Source organism: Callorhinus ursinus, unplaced genomic scaffold, assembly GCF_003265705.2.
Source record: "Callorhinus ursinus isolate GAN/ISIS: 27379988/994484 unplaced genomic scaffold, GSC_fseal_2.0 scaffold123, whole genome shotgun sequence".
NCBI lineage: Eukaryota > Metazoa > Chordata > Mammalia > Carnivora > Otariidae > Callorhinus > Callorhinus ursinus.
Window position 1 is genome coordinate 590726 of NW_027397185.1, and position 21808 is coordinate 612533.

The 21808-nt window shown below is 59.8% G+C and overlaps 1 protein-coding gene across 1 annotated transcript; it reads right to left on the reverse strand.

Moving 5' to 3' along the window:
- Positions 1-9387: 9387 nt before the first annotated feature.
- RNF187 (ring finger protein 187) lies at positions 9388-16836 on the reverse strand. The gene is made up of 7 exons (XM_025860106.2): positions 16813-16836; positions 12837-12921; positions 12657-12669; positions 11756-12464; positions 10428-10520; positions 10023-10235; positions 9388-9702 (listed from the first exon to the last, which is right to left on the reverse strand). Exons 1-7 carry the CDS (start codon positions 16834-16836, stop codon positions 9700-9702), a joined length of 1140 nt encoding a protein of 379 aa, XP_025715891.2. The 3' UTR covers positions 9388-9699.
- Between the last annotated feature and the right edge of the window lie 4972 nt (positions 16837-21808).

Genomic DNA, 21808 nt, shown 5'->3' on the forward strand with positions numbered 1-21808 from the left:
CACCCAGCCGAGTGTGGCAGCCGTGGGGGAGTGAGGCAGAGACCCTGGGCACGTTCTGCCCCCTCGCCCGCCATCCTGGGGGCTCCCCGTCCGGGGCTCTGAATTCATCCTGTGCACCAGGGTGTCGGGGGCTGGCTCACCCTTCTGTGAGCTCTGCGTCGGGGGATTTTCGGTGTCCTTGTGCCCATGCCTTGCTCACGGCTACCTGCGCGGGCTCCATGAGTAGCACTTAGTGAAGTCCGTCTGACCCATTGAGAAATACATACAAACACACAGAATAGCAGATCGATTGAGAAATGGATATATGCACAGGTGTATAAATGTATATTACAGCTTGTGTTTCCAAAGATCCACATGTTGAAACCTAACCCCCCATCACATGGTGTTGGCAGGTGGGGGCTCGGGGAGGTGACGGAGTCATGAGGGTGGGGTCCCATGATGGGACTGCTGTCTTTGCGGGACCCCAGAGAGCTCCCTCCACATTCCCGCCACATGAGACTCAGACCCTGAGGCTGCCCGCCCCCTCATCTTGGACTTCCAGCCTCCAGAACCGTGAGGAAGAGATGTCTGCTGTGGATAAGCCCATGCGCACGGACACGTGTGCGTTCCTCAACTGACAGACTCATGGACGTCAATATTCCAATTCTTGTACGCGCGTGTGCATCAAGTGGGGATCCACACGCCTGCTTTGTTCACGGTTATGCTGACGGACTTGACCCCGAACACACGAGGAGCCTCCCCCTGCTGCCCCAGCGGCCCCCACAGGTCAGATGGCTTGTCCCACAGAAGGCAGGACACCTGAGCCCGGCCCCCGGCGAGGGCCTCAAAGGATTCTCTGGACACGGGGTACCAGGAGCTGTTCCCCATGCAGATGCCCATCTCCCTCCCGTGGGCCTGGAGCCAGCGAATTCCCTTCCCACAGACCCAGTGGGGACGATGAGCGGCCCCACCTCAGCCTGCCCAGGACTCTCAGGTTCAGAGGCTGCGCCCAAGCCCCGCCAGGATCTGTCCGGAGCAGGACGCAACCAGAACGCCGAGAACACCACCCCCGGCCGACCGCACGTGGAGCCCCGAGTCCTCGGCCACGGTCACTCTACCCTCACCACAATTTGCAGGTGAGCATGGGCATGGACAGCTCAGCCTTAGGCCAGAGAGCCACCCCAGGCTTGAGGAGCACACAGCTGACTGGGATGGAGGTCTCGGCCGGAGACCCCCTGTGATCCAACAGGAAGCTCTGCGTTTTCCAAGCAATACTCTGCCCGAAGCCCGGCCTCCCCGAGTGTCTGGGTCTTGAAGGAGAGGCTGGGCCCCACCCACCAGAAGCAGCTGTTTGATAACAGCCGCACTTGGGATTTCCTCAGGCAGGACACTGGGTCGTGGATGTTAAGGACCCAGGCGTCTGAGCGGCCGTGGGGGCCTGATGGAGCGTTTGCCGTGGGGAGGGTCACAGAAGTCACGGGGTGTGCAGTTCTCGGGGGGATTATGCAGGAGAGAGCGGAGGCGGAACCATCCTGCCCACTGGCTGGGGTTTGAAAGGTGTGGGCCTCGTGGTGAGCCTGACGGGGCTGAGCCAAGACGGGGCGAGGGGCAGCCGTCAACAGGACCCCTCTGTGGCCGGCCGGCAGCCTCCTGCTTCCCAGGCCCAGAACACGAGGCCACGGGGGTGCTGTTCCCATCCCCAGACTTCTTTACAGCATGCAAGGACATGGAAGCCCAGGAAGGTCACAGGGAAGGTCGACGAGGCAATTTCAGAGCCTCTTGGCCAGGAAGGTCTGTGAGCTCGAGCATCCACCCATCCCACAAGTGCTTACTTTTCTTCTTCTGTGACACCTCGTTTTGTACGTAAGCTTTTTTAATATTTCCTCCAGTTTGGCTGAGTGGTCGGTCACTGTGTAGGGTGAAGGCACAGGGCGAGATGGCTTGGTCTCAGTACGTTCAGCCCCACGCACCTTCTCCCACTGACACAGCAAAAACAGTAATTCTAAAGAAAAAACACCTCTCCTTGTGATCAGCCGTCTTCGGCGCCAACTCACCTCCCCATCAGAGTCAGTACACTGAGCACGCTGCGCTTACTGATGTCCTAACTGTGAGTCTGTACCGTTCGGCCCCAGCCCCGCCCCTGGGCACCGCAAGTCTGATCGCTTCCTGAGCTGGGGGTCTTTGTTTTCCTTGTTTCACCCCACATATAAGTGAGACAAATACATAAAAAGTATTGACCTTTGCCTGGCTTATCTCACTTAGCATAACGCCCTCAGGGTCCACCCCAGCTGGTGCAGACGGTCTGAGTTCCGATCCCAGGACCCCGGGATCATGACCCGAGCCGAAGGCAGACGCTTAACGACTGAGCCACCCAGGCGCCCCGACTTCCAAGTGCTTTATGGCTGGATACCATTCCACTGTGTATGTGCAGAATACACATTTTCTTCACCCATGCGTCCATCCACGGGCACTTGGGCTGCTTCCATGTCCTGGCTATCCTAAATAACGCTGCTATGAACACGGGGGTGCAGACATCCTTTCCAGTTCGTGTTTCCGTTGCCTTTGGATGTATTCCCAGGAGTGCAATTGCTGGGTTGTATTTTTCGCTTTCTGGGGCACCTCCACACTGTTTTCCAGAGTGGCCGTCCCAGCTTGCATTCCCACCCACAGAGTCAGAGGGTTCCTCGTTCTCCACAACCTCGCCAGCGCCAAGATCTGTCGTTCCCCGACTTGTTAGGTGTGTCCATTCTGACAGGTGTGAGGTGATGTGTCGTTGTGCTTTGATTTGCATTTCCCTGGTGCCGGGTGATGTTGGACATCTTTTCATGTGTCTGTTGGCCATTTGTATGTCTTCTGTTGGAAGATGTCTATTTGGGTTCTCTGCCCATTTTTTAATTGGGTCATTAGGGGCATTTGTTCACTGGTTCCTGTTTCTGCTATTGAGTTGTAGGAGTTCTTGAGATGTTTTCGATATTTAACTCCTTATCAGATCTACGGTTTGCAAATATTTTTCCCATTCCATAGGTTGTCTTTGAATTGTTCACAACTGATAAATTTTGTTATATGATTTTTACCCCAATTACCACACACACACACACACACACACACACACACACACACACACACACTCTATGCACAATCCTGTACTCCAGAGTTCAACTTAGGGATGTTCACAGCATGGCCAGTTGGCCATAAACCCTCCTTCCATCCAGGGAGATGCCTTCAGGCTCTGAGCTCACACATGTCCAGCTCTTCCACATGGGTGTCTGCGTCCCCCTGGGGCACTTTGCTGCATTTTGCACTGGCAGGAGCTGTTACACTCAGTGATCTCCTGGCCTGTGTGTGCCCGCCCTGAGCCTTTCCAACCAACCCGTCCCCTTGGGAACCCTGCCCACCAAGTAGAGGGACTGGGGATGCATCCTTGGTCTGACAGCCTCTGTGTGTCCACAAAGCACTTCTCCCCAGACTCACAAGGGCATGAGACCGCATGAGCCACTGTCCTCTGGAATTCTGGGCATGTGGGTGTGTGCCAGGGGCTTCCGATACCCTGCATCCAGACCAGGTACCTTCCCAGAGATTCTGGTCTGTGTCAAAATCTCCCAGGAGGATTCCAGTCCATTTCCGATAGACGACATGGTCCCATGACCCTAGTGTGTAAGGCAGCTGGAGGATGCACTGGGATCACGGGTGGTGGGAAGCACACCCAGAACTCTCAGCACTGCATGCACCATACACAGACAGGTACAGCGGATGCATGATACCCGCTAGGCTCTGCTGCTTTGACGAGGCACCTTGAAGCCCTGAAGGCTTCTGAGATGCATGGGGTGTCACCGCACAGAGGCATCGCAAAGCATAAGAATACTTGCAGCAGTGTTTTGGCCACAATGAACTACGGTCATCGCATCGCCATGGGGCATGAATGCAGAATTCGACACAACCAGGACCAGTGGCAGCTGGGAGCGGGGGGACGGGTGCAGACAGAAAAATGGAGCAACTGTTGCAAGAAAAAAGAAAGTTCGCCAAAACCTCCCTGCTCAGGGCAGGCTGCCCTGCAGGGGAGACACACACAGGTCGGCACAAACGTTTCAGAAAGTTCGGGGTCAAGAGCGGCCAGAGTGTAAGGGGCCCAGGAGACCAGCAGGAGGAGACAGGAGCTGCCCCACAACTATTTGGGTTTTTTTTTTTTTTAAACTCACTTTTTTGGAGGGGGACAGACTGACCTGTGGACGTAGGTTTCTCAGCGAACCCAGCGAACAGGCACCTACAGACTTCTCAGCCTCTGTCCCAGTCCAGAAACTGGCCAGTACCGGGCCCACCCGACTGGGAGATTCTGCAAGAGCTCGGACTGTGTGTGACGGGGGCTGGAGGTCGGCAGTCCAGCAGAGGAAGATCACCTGCAGTTTCCGTAACGTGCTAAAAACAGGCGTGGCCCTCGTGCGCCTAAAACCACCCTGGAAACTCACTCATTTTCCGGCCTTCCCTTTCTCTGCGCTCGCGTGCCCACCTCCTCCCAGCTGGGGCGCGCGGGCGGACTGCGCCGGTGGCACTGGGCCAGGCAGAGACTAGAGTAAGTCTCACCTCCGGAATCCTTCGCGCCAGGCTGTTGCCGGCCGTGGCCACGTGGAAGGACCAGGATTCCCCTGCCGAGCGCTCCTGGCTGTGAAGCTTACAACACAAGGTGAGGGCAAAGGGAGAGGAAAATGTTTTCCTCAACCTTCCTCAGCCCCTGGCTGGGTCTGAAAACAAGTGACAGGGGCAGATTCACAGGAGAAAAGCCCACAAACTGATGTCACCCAAGTTTTACGGGGCACGCAACCTTCCCAAACAGAGGAAGACCGACCCAGAGAGACAGGCCCTGCGGTAAGGCTTGTTGTACCTGGGGCGGGGGGAGCCCAGCGAGGCCCGGATGCTCAGATTCCGGGCGTCCCCGGCCTCAGAGGCACGGAGGTCGGGGTCAGGGCCACTGCCAGCTCGTGTGTCAGCCTTGGCTCGGGGACTCTGGGTGCACAAACACAAGCAAGGACAGGGACGCACGCGACAGGGAGAGACCTACCAGCCGCAGGGCCTGGACGTTGGGCAGGACGCTGCCCGGCGAGGTGCGCGCTAGCTGCAGGCGGCGCCGGACAACGCACAACGCTGGCCCAGCCTCCCCGCTCGCCGCGGCCGCAGGGCTGCGAGTTGGGCGCTGGCCGGGGGGATTTTATACGGGGAGCGCGCCGCTGCATGCTGCGCCCACCAATGGGGGTGCGGGCACCGTGCCGTCCGGGAGCCCCATTGGCCGCTCCGCGAAGCCGAGCCTGCGGCTTGCCCAATCAGACGAGAGCTGCAAAGTCGCCTCATTTGCATGCAGCCCGAGAGCGGCGTCCTCCGGCGCTCCGGTTGCGCGTGCTTTGGAGACGTCAGTGTCCGCGGGGACCCGAGAGCCTCCCGGGCGCCCCTGCGGGCTTGGCGGGCAGAGGAATGGGCCTTTCGCTCGGCCACACTCCTCAGGCTCCCGGTCACGCTCCGCGTTCCTCCGAGGTTGGTGGGCCCGGCGTGCAGTCGGCGCGCGGCGACCTCGCGAGCCCGCGGCGGGGAGGAGCCCCAGAGGGCTGGCCTTGCCCGAGTGTCGCCTTCCTGCTGGTCGCCGTGGCACCGGCCAGGCGCTGCGGCCCCGCGCTCCGCAGAGGCGCGCTCAGCCCCGCGCTCAGCCCCGCGCTCAGCCGGCCGGGGCGCGAGGGCCAGGGAACGCCCGAACGCCCGCTCGGTCCCGGGAGGCGAAGGGGTGGCGTGGCGCTCCCGAGCCTCGCCGTGAGAATAAAATCCCTAAACTTAGGAAAGGAGCCTGCGCGGAGGCAATGCGGAGGGAGACCCCGTCCGAGGTCACAGACGAATTTAGTAGCTCGCCGGAGGCTTGAGAACATTTCCAAGATAATCGTTCGCCCCGAACTTGTCCCGTTTTCCGTTGCTTTGTATTTAGGTTTGCCCCGTCCTGTGCGCACAACTGCCCCGTAGAAACGAGACTTTGGAGATGGCTGCCGTGTCCTTTCTGACCCGATGACCTACTCCATCATCTGTTGTGCTGCTGAGGACGTTTTAACTGACATTTCCTCATTTCTAAATGGTTTTCTACCTGTCAGGTCGAATTGGCCCACTAGCGCGTCCCTCTTCATGAAAGGTTTCATAGAACCTGAGTCCAAAAAATTCGTGTATGGAAGCCCCCAACCTCCTCCAGGGTCATACTGCCCTACGAAGGCTCCCTGCACGCGCGCACACACACACAGGTGCAGACACACGCACACACAGATCGGGCGCTCCTTACAGAACTGGCCACGACTGACAGAAATCCCAAGGGGACCTAAGCTTCCCTGCAACCCCACCGACTTCCCCGGCGTGAAGTCCGGAGCCAGGGACTCCCATTTTCCCCCTTCCACCCGCAGTCCCTACTCTGTCACCTTGGTTCCCTTTCTTTAAAAAGTAAAAAAAAAAAAAATTATTTACTTGGCAGAGAGAGTGAGCCCAAGCAGGGCGAGCGGCAGAGGGGGAGCGAGAAGCAGCCTCCTGCTGAGCAGGAAGCCCACACAGCGCTGGATCGCAGGACCCTGGGGTCATGACCCCAGCGGAAGGTAGAGGCCCAACCGACGGAGGGGCCCAGGCGCCCCACCTTGGCTCCGCTCCTTCTGCTCTGCTGTTACTCCCCTTAACCACATCCCCCTCCCCACACACAGCGTGGAGTGTCTGCAACCATGCCTTGTTCTGCGCGCACGCGTTTCAAATGTAGGTGAGTCGTGCTGTCTTATATTCCGCCTATTTTCATGACCCAGCACAGCGCCCCCAGCCATGCAAGTCGCCCTGTGTCCAGCTCCTGTGTCCCCAGGGCTGTGGCCTGCCCCGTGGCCTCCCTCCCCCACGGGACTGTCCCTCACTGGTGTCTGCCCTGCCCGCTCTTGCCCCCGCACGACGATAGTGCGCGGAGTGCCCGGGTGCACCTCGCCCGGTGGGCCTGGAGAGGACACCCGTGGAGTGGAGCATCTGCCAAGTGGGGTCACTGGGCCCTCCGTCATCACGCCCTCAATCTTCGGCATCTGGCCACTCCAGGGGGTCCGCCCTTGTCACACGGGGTGGGGGCTTTCTTTGGTCCTCAGCGGGGCCTCCTGAGGTCAGTCAGTGTGGAGTCAGCGAGCCAGCTCCACGGACCTCATCAGGGATCTCCCGGTGGGCCCCGCTCCACGGGGGTGGTCACATGCCGAGCCCAGGGAAGCAACACAGTCCCCACGCCATGGCACGTCCTGGACTCGGCCCCCTACCTCTCCCTGTGGCTCACAGTAACCCCCCTCCCCTCCCGGATACACGGTGGCCGCGGGCACGACCGCCTGCAGTCAGCTTTGGGAGCTCTTCTGGCACAGCACAGAGCCACAGGGGCCGGGTCCTGGGTACGGGGTCCCCCTCACCTCCCAGCTGGCCTGAGGCTCCTGGTTAGTTTGACAGAGGCCCCAGCCCACAGCGCCGCACCACATCCTGACTCACAGGCCCTGGGGCTCTCACTTCCGGGCCTAGCAGTGCAACCTCACCTGGCTGGCCTTCCGGGCAGGTCTCTGGAACCACAGGCGCGTGCGTCCCTCCCTAGGCTGCTGCGCCCCGCCGCACGACACAGCCCCTCCACACAGCGTGGAAGGCCCCTCGGTGTGTCGCCCTGCTCCCCTGCACTCAGGACCCTGAAACCGAACACAGGCCGCAGGCCCCAACACCCCAGACGGCCCCGCTGCACCAGGAGGGATAATGGGAACCGGAGGGAAACGCATCGGGGCTGTGAAGGAAGGAACCGTAAGCACCCCGGATCTTGCAGTGGACGAATCTATGCTGCTCCCCGTCCACGCAGAGCCCAGCCTGGTTTCGCTCCCCTCGTGGCCCTGCGCCCAGCTGGAACACGCAGAATGACGCGCCCCGGCACCAGCGAGGCGCCGCAGGGCGCTCACGAGAACCCTGCGGGGCTGCATCCTGGGGCCGGGGCTTGTGAAGACAGCCCGCTGGTTCTGTAAAATGCCATTTGTGCACGGGCTTGCAGATATCCGAAGGAGCGACACCATTCCACGGGGACTGGGGGCTCATGGCGGAGGGGCACCGGCCGGCCGGCTGGGAGCAGAGGTGGGGCCCGGGTTTCGAGGTCTGAAGGCCGGTGGGGCGCTTCCACTCCCGGCGCTTCGGGCAGCGAACGAGTGGGCAGTGGAGCTGGCTAGAGTCAATAGCCAACCGCACTGGGATGTTCCCGGCCTGCTGCGCAGGGGCCTGCCCCCGTCCTCCACCCCCATCTAGAACAGGGACGCCCCTAGCACTGCCCCTGACTCGGCGGGCTGAGGACTACTTATCAGGGGTACGTGGCCATGGTCACATGGTCTGCCTACAGAGAACGGGTCCCCAGGGAGGAGACAGGACTGCAGCTGGCCTCCGCCTAAGCAAGTCTCCCCCATGTCACTCGGTGGAGGCGTGGGGCCCATCAGGTTAAGTCCCATCTACAGGAGGCCCCTTTATGCTGCAGCCTGCACACAGGGCCTCCCTGGACACTGGCTGGGCCGCAAGGGAGACAGACAGGAGGGACGCCAGCTGAAGCGAGCCCTCTGTGCGGGGCTTTGTGAGTGCCGGCCACGTGCCAGGCATGCCACCCCCAAACTCACAGAAACGGTGCTGGGAGACCTCCTCTGGAAAGGCGCCGTGGATCTCAAGTCCACACGATGTGGTCCGACTCCCAGACTCAAGTGTCCTTAGTGGCCCCGTGTGTCAACATTGCGGGACGCTCGTCCCCACTGCTTTCTTTGCCCTCGCGTGCACAAATTTACAACATGAGCTGACGGCAAGTCGTGGTTTCGGTACACTTGTCTATCAGAGGGAACGTGAAGCAAAGGGAGCAAGGAGCAGAGCGCGAGGAAACTCGGCATCCAGGCCTGGGGGTGACCCGTGCCCCACACAGTTCCTCTGGTGTCCCCAGGAAACACCCAGGTCAGCCAAGGGCGGGCACGTGGGAGGGGGTGGACAGAGGCTGAGGATAAGGCAGGTCCCTGGGGAAAACCACGGCCCCAGAGGGGAAGCCGGTGCAGAGAGGAAGCAGCACACCTGAGCACACACACCAGGCGACAGGGGTAACGGACCTCCGAGGACACAGACCCCGGGCCAGAGGTGCAGCTGTAGGTGCAGGCTCAAGCCGGACACAGGTCTGACCCGCCCGCCCGCCCACCCCACCCAGACGCTGGGAGCGTCCCTCTCCCTCCACGTACACCCCAAACGTACCCTTAGTGCACATGCCCGACGCCTACGCGGGGGTCTGCGTGTCCAGCGGACCAGCCCGAGTGGCCTTTCCACGGGGTGAGGGCCAGTCTGGACGATGCAGGCTGCCCAGGGACAACCACGGCCCCAGAGACGCCAGGCCAGTAAGACTCGGTGGCAACGACAAGAGCTTTATGAAGAGTCGTGATACCCTGGGGTTAATGATACCCTGCTACAGGTCTCTACGGTGAAACGTGTACAGCCTGGGGAACATCCACACCCGGAGCATAAGGGAACAGGGACACCGTCTCGAGCAAGCCAAGGTGGGCACCTGTGGTATGCGTCCTGCGTGGGCACCTAGGTGCACGCCCTCGTGGATGAAGGATGCTGTGTGTCCAGAAGGCGGCCATGGAGGAGCTGCGGGGGGCCAGGCCAGGGTGGATGGAGCTTCTTGAGCCTGCAGCTGGCTCAGGGGGCAGGACATCACTGCATGGCGAGGGGGGGCAGGGAGGAGAGAGGCAGATGCCATGCTGGACCCGGCCACCCCCGGCTCCCCCCACCCGGCCCCACACAACTCGCCCAGGCTGGAGCTTATCACGTCCACTCCCCCCGCCCTTGGAGCGGATTACTCAGCCTTTCCAGAATCAGAATGGCACCCTGGGGACCTCAGGAGGGGGGACAGGGGCTGCCAGGTCCCCAGGTGAGGGGCTGTGTGGAGGCCAGTGAGGCGGCTGGTCTGAGGCCCTCCACCCCCCGGGGCGGCCCCGGCACCCTGCCCTGGGGTCCGGACACAATGGCGTGCTCACCTGGAGCAGCATGCTGAGGCCCAGATTGCGGTGCCTCCTCTCCAGCTCTGACAGCAGGCACCCAAAGCGCTCGGCCGGGTCAGCGTCCTCACCCTCCGGGGACCGCTCCTCTTTATCGGCCTCCTGCAGAAAACGCTCCTCCTCCTCGGCAAAGAACGCCCTGAGCTTCTTGTAGTCCGTCAGGGCTTTCTTCCTGCGGTCCATCACGTGTCCCTGCAGGGCAGGGAGGCAGACGGCGGGGAGGGACACCTGTGTCCCCTGGATACACCCTGGGGCCTCCCGCCCCCACCGCTGCCCACCTCGGGGAGGAGGGTGTGCTGCTTGGCGCACGGCACTCAGCCGCACCCCTGCCAAATGGGGTCAGGGGCCCCTCCTCGGGCCGACCGCAGGCCTGCCGCCACTTGCCTTCCACACTGCCGCAGCAGACTCGGCCTGGCCGTGCAGGTCCCGGGCGTCGTTCAGGTCTTTTCTCATGATCTCCACAGACCCCTTGTTCTCCTGGAAAGACACGCTGGTTACCAGTGGGCATACGGTCAGAAGCTCCAGGGTGCCCTAGCCCCGTTGGGGGCAGACTCAGCGGGTGACCGTGGCCTTTCGGTTCTGCACAGGCAGACCAAAGGCACCAGAGGGGGTCTCAGCAACCCCACTAAGCTCCCTCCAGAAGGAACTGTGATAGGAGACACCTGCTCAGACTACAACCAGGCCACTGGACAAAGACCAGGCTCTGCGGTCCCTACTGTTATGTCGCCAAGGGAGTGATGCTGAGTGGCCTCTCAAGGGTGCACTGACCCTAGACCAAGGGCCCCCCAGCAGGAGCAGACCCCAGCTCCCGTCCAGCCACCCCCAGTGCCCACGGGGACCCCAGGACCCACCACCTGACAGAATGCTTCCCTCTCCGGGCTTCCCTAGGGCAGGCAGGACCACACACGTTGTCTCTGCCCTGAAGGTCCCGGCTGTCTTTACTCCCTCTGTGACCCCACCTCCATGGGGGTCCCCAGGCCCCAGCTACAACCAGGGCCTCCAACAGCGGGTTTCTAGGCCGGGTCGAGAGCACAACGAAGCCTTCCACGTTGAGTGGGTGGGGGTCGCGGAGAGGGAGTGGGAAGGCGGTCTGGGGGAAGGGAGGGGGACGCACTGGACCTCAGCAGCTGAGCGCCAGGCTCATTGCCTGGTCCACCAGACAGGATCTGGGGGCTAGCGGGGGTGGGGCTGCTGCGGGGTGACGTCACGCCCGGAGGCTGGGCAATGAGGTGCTGGGGGCGCGGCATGGGGGCGGGGTCGGCCGAGGGACTCTGTCTTCAGATGGGGGGAGGGGTCCGAAAATGAAACATGGGGCTGAGTGTGGGAGATGGGGGAAAAGGGTACGGACCAGCGACGGGGGCCGGCGATAAGGGCAGAGGACACTGTCCAGGGGATGGGGAGGGACAGGGCACCGTCTGGCAAATGAGAAGGGAAGACAGAGCACCGTCCAGGGATGGGTGAGGGGGGACAAGGCGTGCTCCGGGGACGGGGACCCGGGTGGGAGAGACGGCAGGGCACCGTCAGAGTGGGGGGGGGGGGGAACGGAGGCCGGAGCCCCTGTCCAGGGGCGGGGCCGGGGGGGGGGGGGGGGGGGGGGGGAGGGGGCCGGGGCGGGGGGGGGGCCCGGGGTGGGGGGGGGGGACCCCGGCTGGGGGGGGGGGCCCGGGCCGGGGATGGGGACGGGCCGCGCACAGGTCGCCGCCCGCGCGCACCTTGCCGCGCAGCGCCTTCCTCCAGCGCGGCTCCCACTCGGGCGGCTCGGGCCCCGCGGCCATGCGGCAGGCGGCGCACAGCGGGCCCCCGTCGGCGCGGCAGAGCAACTGCAGCGCCGCCTCGGAGGCCGGGCCGTCGCGCGCGGGCGCCGCGGCCGCCTCCTCGAGCGCCAGCAGGCGGCGGCTGAGCGGCGGGCGGCCGGGCTCCACGGCGCGCTGCCAGCAGTCGTCGGCGCACTCGGGGCACGGGAAGGGCCCGTCCTCCTCGGCCCAGAAGCGCACCACGCACGCCCGGCAGAAGCGGTGGCCGCAGTCGGCGCGCACCGGCTCTCGGGGCGCGCGCTGGCACAGGGCGCAGGCGGCCTCGGCGGGGCCCGCGGGGAGCGCCAGGGCGGCGGCTGCGGGGGCCCTCGGGGAGGGCGGGCGAGGCCGAGGACGCGGCGCAGGGACGGTGACCAGGGCGCGCGGGCGAGGCGGGCCCGAGACGCGGCGGACAGCGGGGCGGCCGGAGAGCCGAGGCCGGGGACAAGGATGGCGGCGGGGACGCGCGGGGCGGGGACGGCGGGGCGCCCCACGCAGGGTCCTGGCAGCGGTGCGCTCCACGCAGGGTCCTGGCAGCGGTGCGCTCCACGCAGGGTCCTGGCAGCGGTGCGCTCCACGCAGGGTCCTGGCAGCGGTGCGCTTCACGCAGGGTCCTGGCAGCGGTGCGCTTCACGCTCTGGGGTCCTGGCAGCGGCGCTCCCCGCGTAAGGTCCTGGCAGGGGTGCGCGCGCGCCTCCCTTCCCGGGTCCTGGCCGGGAAGCTCGCCTCGAAAGGTCCTGGCAGCGGTGCGCTGCACACTCCCGTCCGCCGGCCGGCCCACATCCTCGCACCCTGCAGTCTTACCAGGATTGTCACTTACCCCGCAAATGACTCTGTGGACGAGAGGGAAACTGTTTTACCGTTATATGAAGACTCCATTCTAGAGGTCTTTTGTAAGCTGCTAGGACCCGAGCTGAGGAGCGCCCGCCCCCGCGGGGTGGGGGCGGGGCTGCAGAGGGCCCCCGGGGGCCCTCCCCGCGAGCCCCGGCCCCGCACGCACCTCCTCGCTTGGACGGTCCGGCTCGCCGCCCGCCCACCCGTCCCCCGGGGACAGGCCTCCGGGCCGCTGCCCCGCGCGTCCCCGGCTGGAGGAATCCGGAGGCGGGGGGACTGAGGCTGTCCCGTGAGACCCAGAGCTACCGGCGCCAGGACTTGTCTTCGCGATTCTTTAGGGGGAGTTACTTTGAAGACGACCAAGCGCACGGTTAAAAAATCACTATGATTTAGCACTACGTACTTTTTAAATCTTAAAAAATTAGCCTAACAAGAACAATGAAGGTCAAGAGCCCAACTCGCACAGTTTGAGCCACAAATACACAAAGCGTTCACAAAATTTGGTATAGAAAAATTTACTGGAGAAATAGCACCCCCCCCCACCATAGGATTTGTCAGTTCACAGGAAAACGCAAGTGCTGAATGGATTGTTGTATATGTCTAGGTGTTCCCGTGATGTGTCCCTCAGAACCGGCCACCAGGACCTGCACACGCAGTCGGGCTAAGGACTGCTGTTTGTGAGGCTGTGTGAATAACCTTGGGAGCCTGGTTATTTAAAATATATTATCTGGCCTCCAGGTCAGAACTGGCCCTTCTGGTCTGCACGCCAAGAGCTGTAAACCTTTTCTCACATCCCCTTCTGCTCCAGGCTGAGCCTGCCCCCCAGGATGGAATCCGGGAGGGGAGGCAGTCACACCTAGCCTAGGCTCCTTGAAAATACAGAAATGATGAGGGAGCAGAAGGCTAGCTGTGGACAGGCAGAACCTGACACCCCACAAATCCCCCCCACCATGGGACATATGTGACATTCCTCAGGACACTCCTGGCTGCCCTAAAGGAAAAACAAATAACTTACAGAGATCACAATCCTGCAAGACATGGGCTCTCCCTCCCTTCACAAAAGTCTGAGCAATTTACAAGAACAAAGCGCTTCTATCAATACTCTAGCTTCCAGAAGGAAACCTAGATACAATGTAAGGATATAAGGAAATGTCCTTATAACCTATAGCCCATTGACAGATACTTGAAGCAGGCAAAGTGTAACGTTCCTCCAGGAAGCTCCCAACTATCTCAGTGTTAATGCCTTACTAGAGGGAAAAACAACCTTAGCTTGACAATGGCAAGGCCTCCCCTATCCTGTGAGTCTTGAAACCTCCCTTTCCTTACCTCCCCCAGCTGCTAAGTATATAATCAGCCAATTATAAGACCCCCAGGGCAGCAAGGCCTTTCCGCCCACGGGCCGCGTCCTGGTGCTTTAATAAAACCACCATTTTGCACCACAGATGTCTCAAGAATTCTTTCTTGGTTGTCAGCTCCGGACCTCACCCCGTTGACCCTCACTTACAAGACCCCATCAGAAACATGAAAACATGGAAATTCCGCTCGCTTCTCTTAGGCGAACAGATGTTTGACTTCAGACCCCGTCATCTGCCCTATAAATAGGGCCCTTATGGGGACGGTCCATTGCACGTCTCACCTGAAGGGGAGGACACTCTGTCGAGGCCTCAGTCGGGACTCCAGCCTGGCTGTCTCCACGGGGCACCCCCAGCTGATGAGGTTGGATGTTGTAAGTGCCTGATATGTTGTTACTTTGCCTAATTTGCATTTGTTGCCTACTATTACATAGATGTGTAGATTCTTTTCTTCTATTAGGTTTCTATAATAATAGAATTTTCTTTCCTCTCTGAAATCAAGACACAGTTGCTTTGAATCTTTTGTTCAGAACATAGATGTGGGGGGAAAAACCCTCACTGACCAGTTACTAAGAAATAGGAACATAAAAGAAAACTTTTCTTCACTATTAAGGTAACAGACTCCCCAAAAGTGGATTTTGCAAATATTGCCTCTGGAAGACAATGTAGGAATATGTAGTGAGGACCTTCAGATTTTTCATAACCTTTTGGAATTCCTTTTTTCGAAAAAAATATGTACTATTAAAATAACCCAACAGGGAAATAAAGCCGTTCCTGATTTGGCTTGGTTTGGTTTGGAGAAATGTTTGTTGCATCACTATTTGGGGAAAACACAAAAGCTTCAAAATTTCCACTCATACAGAATGAGCAAGTCGTAGTAGCCATCCGTTTGAAAATGTGTGCATGAGTTGCACCCCAATGTTCATAGCAGCAATGTCACAATAGCCAAGCTGTGGAAAGAGCCGAGATGCCCTTCAACAGATGAATGGATAGAGATGTGGTCCATATATACAATGGAATATTACTCAGCCATCAGAAAGGATAAATACCCAACTTTTACATCCACATGGATGGGACTGGAGGAGATTATGCTAAGTGAAATAAGTCAAGCAGAGAAAGTCAATTATCATATGGTTTCAGTTATTTGTGGAATTTAAGAAACAAAACAGATGAACATAGGGAAGGGAAGGAAAAATAAAATAAGACAAAAATTGAGAGGGAGGGAAACCATAAGAGACTCTTAGCTGTAGGAAACTGCTGGTTGCTGGAGGGGAGGTGGGTGGGGATGGAGTAACTGGGTGATGGGCATTAAAGAGGGAACTTGATGTCATGACCACTGGGTGTTAAATGCAAGTGATGCATCACTAAATTCTACCTCTGAAACTAATAAATGTTTAAAGAGAGAAAATGTGTGCATGAGAGATTTCTGGAAATAAGGAAGAGCAAAGATTGTTTCATAGCCCCTAGGTCTGCTCCAGATTCCAGTGTGGGCTTTTCCCCCACATCAAGCCATTCCCTGTGATACCAGCTGCGTGTTGTACAATGTCAGTGAATTCTTCCCAAGGATCGTGTTAGACCCCACAGGTTAAGGGCTCAGTCCTACAAGACCTTTCCCAAATTCAGATGCCAATTGCCAGTCCAGGTGTCACCGGTGCTTCTGACTGACATGGTGGTAGATCAGAGGTTCCAATCACAATATCCCATCCTCTTTTAGGACCAGCAGAATCCAAATTGTGTTGTATGGCATCCTCACTTCCCAAGACAGACTAAAAGGTATCACCCGGCATTTCTCCCCTTCCCTCTGCACCCTCCAGGTGAGAGATTCAGCGGTTGCTATTTGAGGACAAGTGTCGGGTGGCCGGGGCAAAGAGGCTGCACAGGCTCTCCGTCATCTGCCTCTAGAACCATCCAGAAAATGGAAGACTCCCACTTCCAGGTCAGAGGCAGAATCAGCGTGGGTGATGATCTGGATTATTGCTCAGAATTACATTTCATGAACACCCACAAGACAGCAGGACATTTGCCGGGCTCTGGGTGTCTTGAATTCCCACCACACTGAGCGCAAAGCATTAAATAGGAGAATGCCTCCCCACAAACGGGCAGAACTCTCAGATCATCAGGCTGCGCTCCGAACCACTTCCCTTTCTCTCCAGATCATACTCTAAATGGATTCATATAAAATGTTGGTTCCCTCTCTTGCTGTGTCTCTCTCTGTCAAATAAATAAATAGAAGCTTAAAAAAAATGTTTTGGGATTAGATTGGCAGTGATGAAAAAAATCTGAGTATTGTCCCTAAGTCCGTGACAAACTAGTTCCTTCTTTACAAATGCCTTGTTCAGACGCTCCGGACAGTCCCGGCGTTAGTCAGCACGTGGGTTTCTTCCAAGGGATGTGCCTCACCGGTAGGAAGCAACTTTTTCTCTCATTAACGTGTTTACAATGTCAAATGCTGAGGGCCCCAGCCGACGACCTTAAACGATTTTCATCACAGGAAATAGTTATCCCACGTCTACCCTTCGTGTTTGACGTGTGTTCTATGGCATTTGGGGTCACCCAGGCTGTGCAGGGGGACCGGAGAGACTCTGTCAGCTCTGCGTGCAGGCGACTGACTGAGGACCCCAGGGTGTGTACGGAGAGCTGACTCCGGGGCTCTTGGTCTATGGGTGGAGAGTTCGACCCCACATCGGGGGGACACTTTTTACAAAAAAAAAAAAAACTGACTCGGTGCAAATGTCACATTTGGCCTACGGAAAAAGAATCGGAAGTAGGTAACTTTCATTGCCATGATACATGCATGATGCAGAAGGCCGCCATCGCAGGGGTGGGCCGGGGGACGCAGCGAGCCAGCCGGGGGCGGGGGTGCAGCGAGCCAGCCGGGGAGGGGGGCCGCAGTGAGCCAGCCGGGGGCGGGGCCGCAGCGAGCCAGCCGGGGTTGGAGGTGCGCAGCGAGCCAGCCGGGGAGGGGGGCCGCAGCGAGCCAGCCGGGGTTGGGGGTGCGCAGCGAGCCAGCCGGGGAGGGGGGCCGCAGCGAGCCGGACCTCCCGGCCCCCAGGCAAAGGACGGAAAAGCAAGGCCAACGTTTCCAACGGTCGGGGAGAACCTCCCCCACTAAAACCCCAGACTGCTCGAGCGCTCTCCCCGTAACCAGCGCTCCGAAGAATCCCCGACCTCATTATCATACATTTACATAGCGGGCTCCCGGTGCACGATGGGAAAGGCCCAAAATGGCGCGCCGGAAGGAGTCCCGGGGTGCCGGGGCGGCGGGGAGGCGGGGCTGGAACAGCGCGGGAAGGTGGTAGTGCAGAGGCGAAGGCGAGGGCGTGTGCGGCGCCCTCCGTCCCGAGTAGCCCGCCCCACCCTTGTCTCCAGTGCGCTTTCGCTGTAACTGCTACGAAACGCCTGCTTTCCTGGGAGGGCGGCTCCGAGTTCTTCCGAGCGCAGGAGGGGCTGTCCGCCGGCCGGTGCGCGGCTGCGGGTCCGCGGGATTGGGGGTCCGGGGCCCCGCCGGGCGCCCCTCTGCTGCGGCCCTGCCCTCCCCTTTGACGTCCTCCTGTCGGGCTGGCGCCGTGTCCCTCCCCTGGCCAGGGCAGCCCCGCCACCTGCAGCTGGCTGCGCGCACGCGGCCACGGAGGCCCTACCCCCGCTGGTCCCCCGCTGGTCCCCCACTTACCCTTGGTAGTGGACCTGAACTTTGGGAAACTGGAGGTCCTGCGCAGCTTCCGAGAAGGCTCACGGCTTTAAGAAGAGCCCTTCAGCCCCCCCTCGCCGTTCTGTGGGCCGTCCGGGGGTTGGCATCTGTTGCCTCTGGCGCATCCCCGCGCGCCCCAAGCGGATTTCTCACGCCCGCCTCATCTCTTTAGGCACCTCCTGTGCTTTCTTCCCAAGCCCTGTGCACGGACACCCCATAGTTTTCAAACATCCTCCACTCCTCTGATCACTTATATTTGGTTGTACATTTTGCCGGAGGCCTGGGATGGCCCCCTTTGTCCCTGCAGGCCCCGGCGGGGAGGGAGATCTTTGACGGGATCATTGTCCTGGTGGGGAGATTGGGAAGGAGAAAGAAGTAACAAACACCCGGTTTGCCAAACTAGATGCTATCCTAGAACAGGGAAGACAGTTCCCCGCCCTGCGAGGAAACGCACATAAATGAAGGGGGTGGATGATGGGGTTCCCTCTCCGCGAGGCTCACCAGGCCAAAGGCATTCACAAGTCAGGGATGCTCATCTGCACCAGAAACGATAGTTGGAGGTTCCACAGAGACATGTCTGGGTCCCAGGCTCTCCAGGGTGACTTGGGGCTCAGCAGGGACGCCTCTAGCCCCAAAGGACTGTCAGCTGTGTATCTTTCCTATAGATGGGCAAGAGATCACAATTCCGTCTCCCTACTGGGAGGCTTGAAACAGAGTAGATCTAAACCCATATAATAAAATATATGGGTTCTAGTTTCCAGTAAAAGGGCCACAGTAAACCAGGGCCACGAGAAAGTGCCATCCCAGCTTGGACCCTGAACCTGAGGCTGGCGGGCTTGGAACGGCCAACCAATTCCTCACCCAATTAGCCCCCGACATCCAAAGGCAAGTTCAGAAGCCCCCCGCCTGACCTTCTGAAGGTAACCTCTTCCGTGGTTTATAACACGGATTTTAGAGGAGGAGGAAAGGGCTAGAGAGAGAAGGAAACAGAGGAAGGGCGAAAGATCAGCGCAGTGGCTGGCTGAGGCCATTTTAGCCTCCACGGTGCAGGTCATCTGGGAAAAAGACCCCTACTGGGAACTGCTCACACTTCAGGAAGCCCAGACACTGGAAAAATGAGGGTCCCCCAGGGGAGAAGCTATCTACTCCCTGCCCCCGGGGCAAAGAGATGGGAACCTGGCGGGGGGACTGCCCTTGGGCCCGGAGGGACCCAGGGCTTCCCCTTCTCCACTGCCGGCCCCGGAGCAAGGAGACCCGGGGCCGTCCCAGCTCCCTCACACAGCTTTGCCATCTCAGGGATGGAGCCCAGGGTGACCATGGAAGGGACGGCTAAGACGTAACTGTCTAGGGGTCCAGAGCTGCTCACTCTGTGCTAACTCCCTCCTGGGGCCTCGGCCTGCTTCCCTGTCGTTCTGTCATCACTCTCTCCTGTAACCTGGATGTTGACGAGTATAGAGACTCAGACTCCAAAGCGGCTGCTTTGGACTCTGCTCATCCATCAGACTCAGGATCCTCCTCTCGAATCTTCTCTAGAACTCTTAAAATCCTGTCTCAGACACAAAAACCACAGCCAGTGCAGGTGGAAGACAGACATTTACCGTCTCCCCCTCCTGGAGGCTGCAAGTCGCAGATGCCGCTGTGGGCGGGGCTGGTTCCGCTGGAAGCCTCTCCTTGGCGGGCGCACACTGTCTTCTCTACACGTCCTCACACGGTTGTCCCTCGGGGTGTGTCTCTGCCCTGACCTCTCGAAAGGACACCAGTCCTGTTGGGTTAGGACCTGCCGTAGGGACCTCGTGTTACCTGAATCCCCTGTTTCAAGATCCTATTACCAAATGCAGTCACACTCCAAGGTCCAAGCACGAGTTTGGGGGGACGACAAAATCAGCCCGTGACACTCCGGCCCTGATGGCGGGCAAGAACACCCTTCTTTCCTGGCTCCAGTATGGGACATTTGGATTCTTGCACACTCCAAGGAGCACATGCTGAGCCATGGGGGATGACAGCCATATCTCCAGCACACCCGAGGGCCAGGCAGGGTGATGGCTCCACTCTAGACCGGGAGACCCGAGGAGTGGGACGTCATGAGCACAGGGCTCCGATTCTGCCCTCTGTCCGGGCCCCTGGAGAGCCAGGCCCCGGGCTTGCATGCCCCAGCCCACCTAGGCCATTCCTCACTGCTGCAGTCCAGCACAGGCTTGACTTCCCAGAGCACAGGGACATCTGCACAGGCGTGGAGGAGAGGGAGACCCAGGGTGGACTGAGACCAAAGAGCCCACAGAAGCAGCCCCCTGAGGAAGGGAGGAGACGGAGCTCCTGGAGGGAAGAGCAGAGCAAATACTAGTAGTCACCGCGCCTCCCAGTTTCTGCAACCTGATGCCCTGACGTCCAGGGCTTTGTGGCCCCAGCAAGTCCCCTCGCAGGACTAGCCAGCCCTATGAATAGGAAACAGATTTACCCAGGAGCATGACTCTCATATGCAAACTCAGCAACCCAGAGCCCACAAGCCCCCTGACTGCCGCCTCTCACATGATCTGTCTGCCCTTCTCATCCTCCAGGCAGGTGCCAGACAGAGGGCACAAGCCCCTGCACCCCAGCGCCCACGGAGATACTCAAACCAGCCAGCCTTGAGCCTGCTAGCTCCACCGTATCTCCTTTCCTGCAGAAACCACAGTAAAGGTCTTGCCCACGCTGCCCCCGGCCCTGCCTTCTGGCAGACTTGGTGGTGCCCTGTACCCCTTCCTCTGGGGAACGGAGTGTGACAGCTGTCCTCATCTTTTGGCCTGGGCATATACCCCAACAGTAACAACACGACCCCCATATTTTCACACAGCTAGGAAAGGCCCACCGCAGGAGGCAGCAGAGTAGGGCTCCCAGCTGCGGATTATGCGTGGATGTCCAGCGACCACGTGGATTGGCCAGCCTTACCCAAGAGGGAGGTGTGGCCAGGATCCAGAAGGTCCCCGAACCCAGATGCAAGGCTGGAGGGAGGCCAAAGGAGCGGTTTTTCTATAATCCGTGGAAGTTGCAAAGGCATTAAAACCGCTTACTTGTAAAGACAGTTACTGGCTGTGAAGAAAGGGGAGATCAACGCACAGAGGCAAGCTGAATTCAACAGAGTGAATGCTGGTTTCCTTGGGAAAGAACTAGGGCTCTTCCCTGAAGGGAGGTCCCAGGAACAGCTAGATAAATCTGTGTATTTCAGAATCACTGGTGAAAACAACTGCCCACCAACCGACAAAAAGTCTGTGTAACTAACAGGGAAGAATTCATGAGAAATCTAGGGGTGGAGAGGCAAACCGCAGGTGTGGGGGGAGAGGGCTGGAGAAGTCGGGATGCTGGCAGGGGTGTGGACGGGGAACAAGGGCTCCAACAGCCACCAGAGGCACCGCCCTCCGAGCCCCCCTGGAGAGCCACTTCTTGAGCCTATTCCTCCGTTGTAGAAATCACACGGGTTGTTAGCCCTCTGCGAGGTCAGAGAATGTATGTGGCGTTCCAACAGACGGCTCGTGCAGCAGGCGGCCCACAACCTGGGGCTGGCGACAATGGCAGAGGGAGTCAGGCAGGGGCCTTTGAGGGCGACCTGGTGGCCGCCGGTTGCCCAGTCCAGGCCCACGACGGGTGTACGCGTCCAGAACTCCACACGCGAACCTATCATTCCACCCCACTCCCAATCTCGCTCCCAAATGTGTCTGAAAAGCTCCATCTCTCCCAAGACGACGAAAGAGGAGCCAAGCGCGTCGGGAAAACCGCGCGAGTCACTTAATTGGCACCGCTGGTGGCTCTCAGAAGAGCGAGCCCCGACCCGGGTGGCCATCTCCGGCCCGCCAGCCCCGGGCGTGGCGCGCGCTGGGGGTCCTTGGTCGCGACGGGGACGCACCCGGCGGGGATGGTGCAGAGCCAGTCCCGGCCGGCCGGCGCCGGGGTCCTGTGCGCTGGGAGGGCCGGGCGCGGGTGGAAACGGGGCTGGGGCGGAAACGGGGCTGGGGCCACAGCCGCTAGAGGATGAAAGGGTGCAGAGGTGCGGGCTACAGGGGTACCTCGCGCCGGGACGCACAACTGAAGGCGGTGCGGGAGGTGCAGAGGTGGGGGCCGCGGGGG

What these genes read in the sequence shown, in the direction of transcription:
- RNF187 (XM_025860106.2), bottom strand. Translation starts at nt 16,836, where the DNA reads ATGGCGGCCTTCTGCATCATGCAT. An exon ending in GGAAGGCGCTGCGCGGCAAG is followed by an intron (nt 10,521 to 11,755) that starts GTGCGCGCGGGC and finishes GTGTCTTTCCAG; the next exon opens with GAGAACAAGGGGTCTGTGGA. An exon ending in CTGCTGCGGCAGTGTGGAAG is followed by an intron (nt 10,236 to 10,427) that starts GCAAGTGGCGGC and finishes CCTGCCCTGCAG; the next exon opens with GGACACGTGATGGACCGCAG.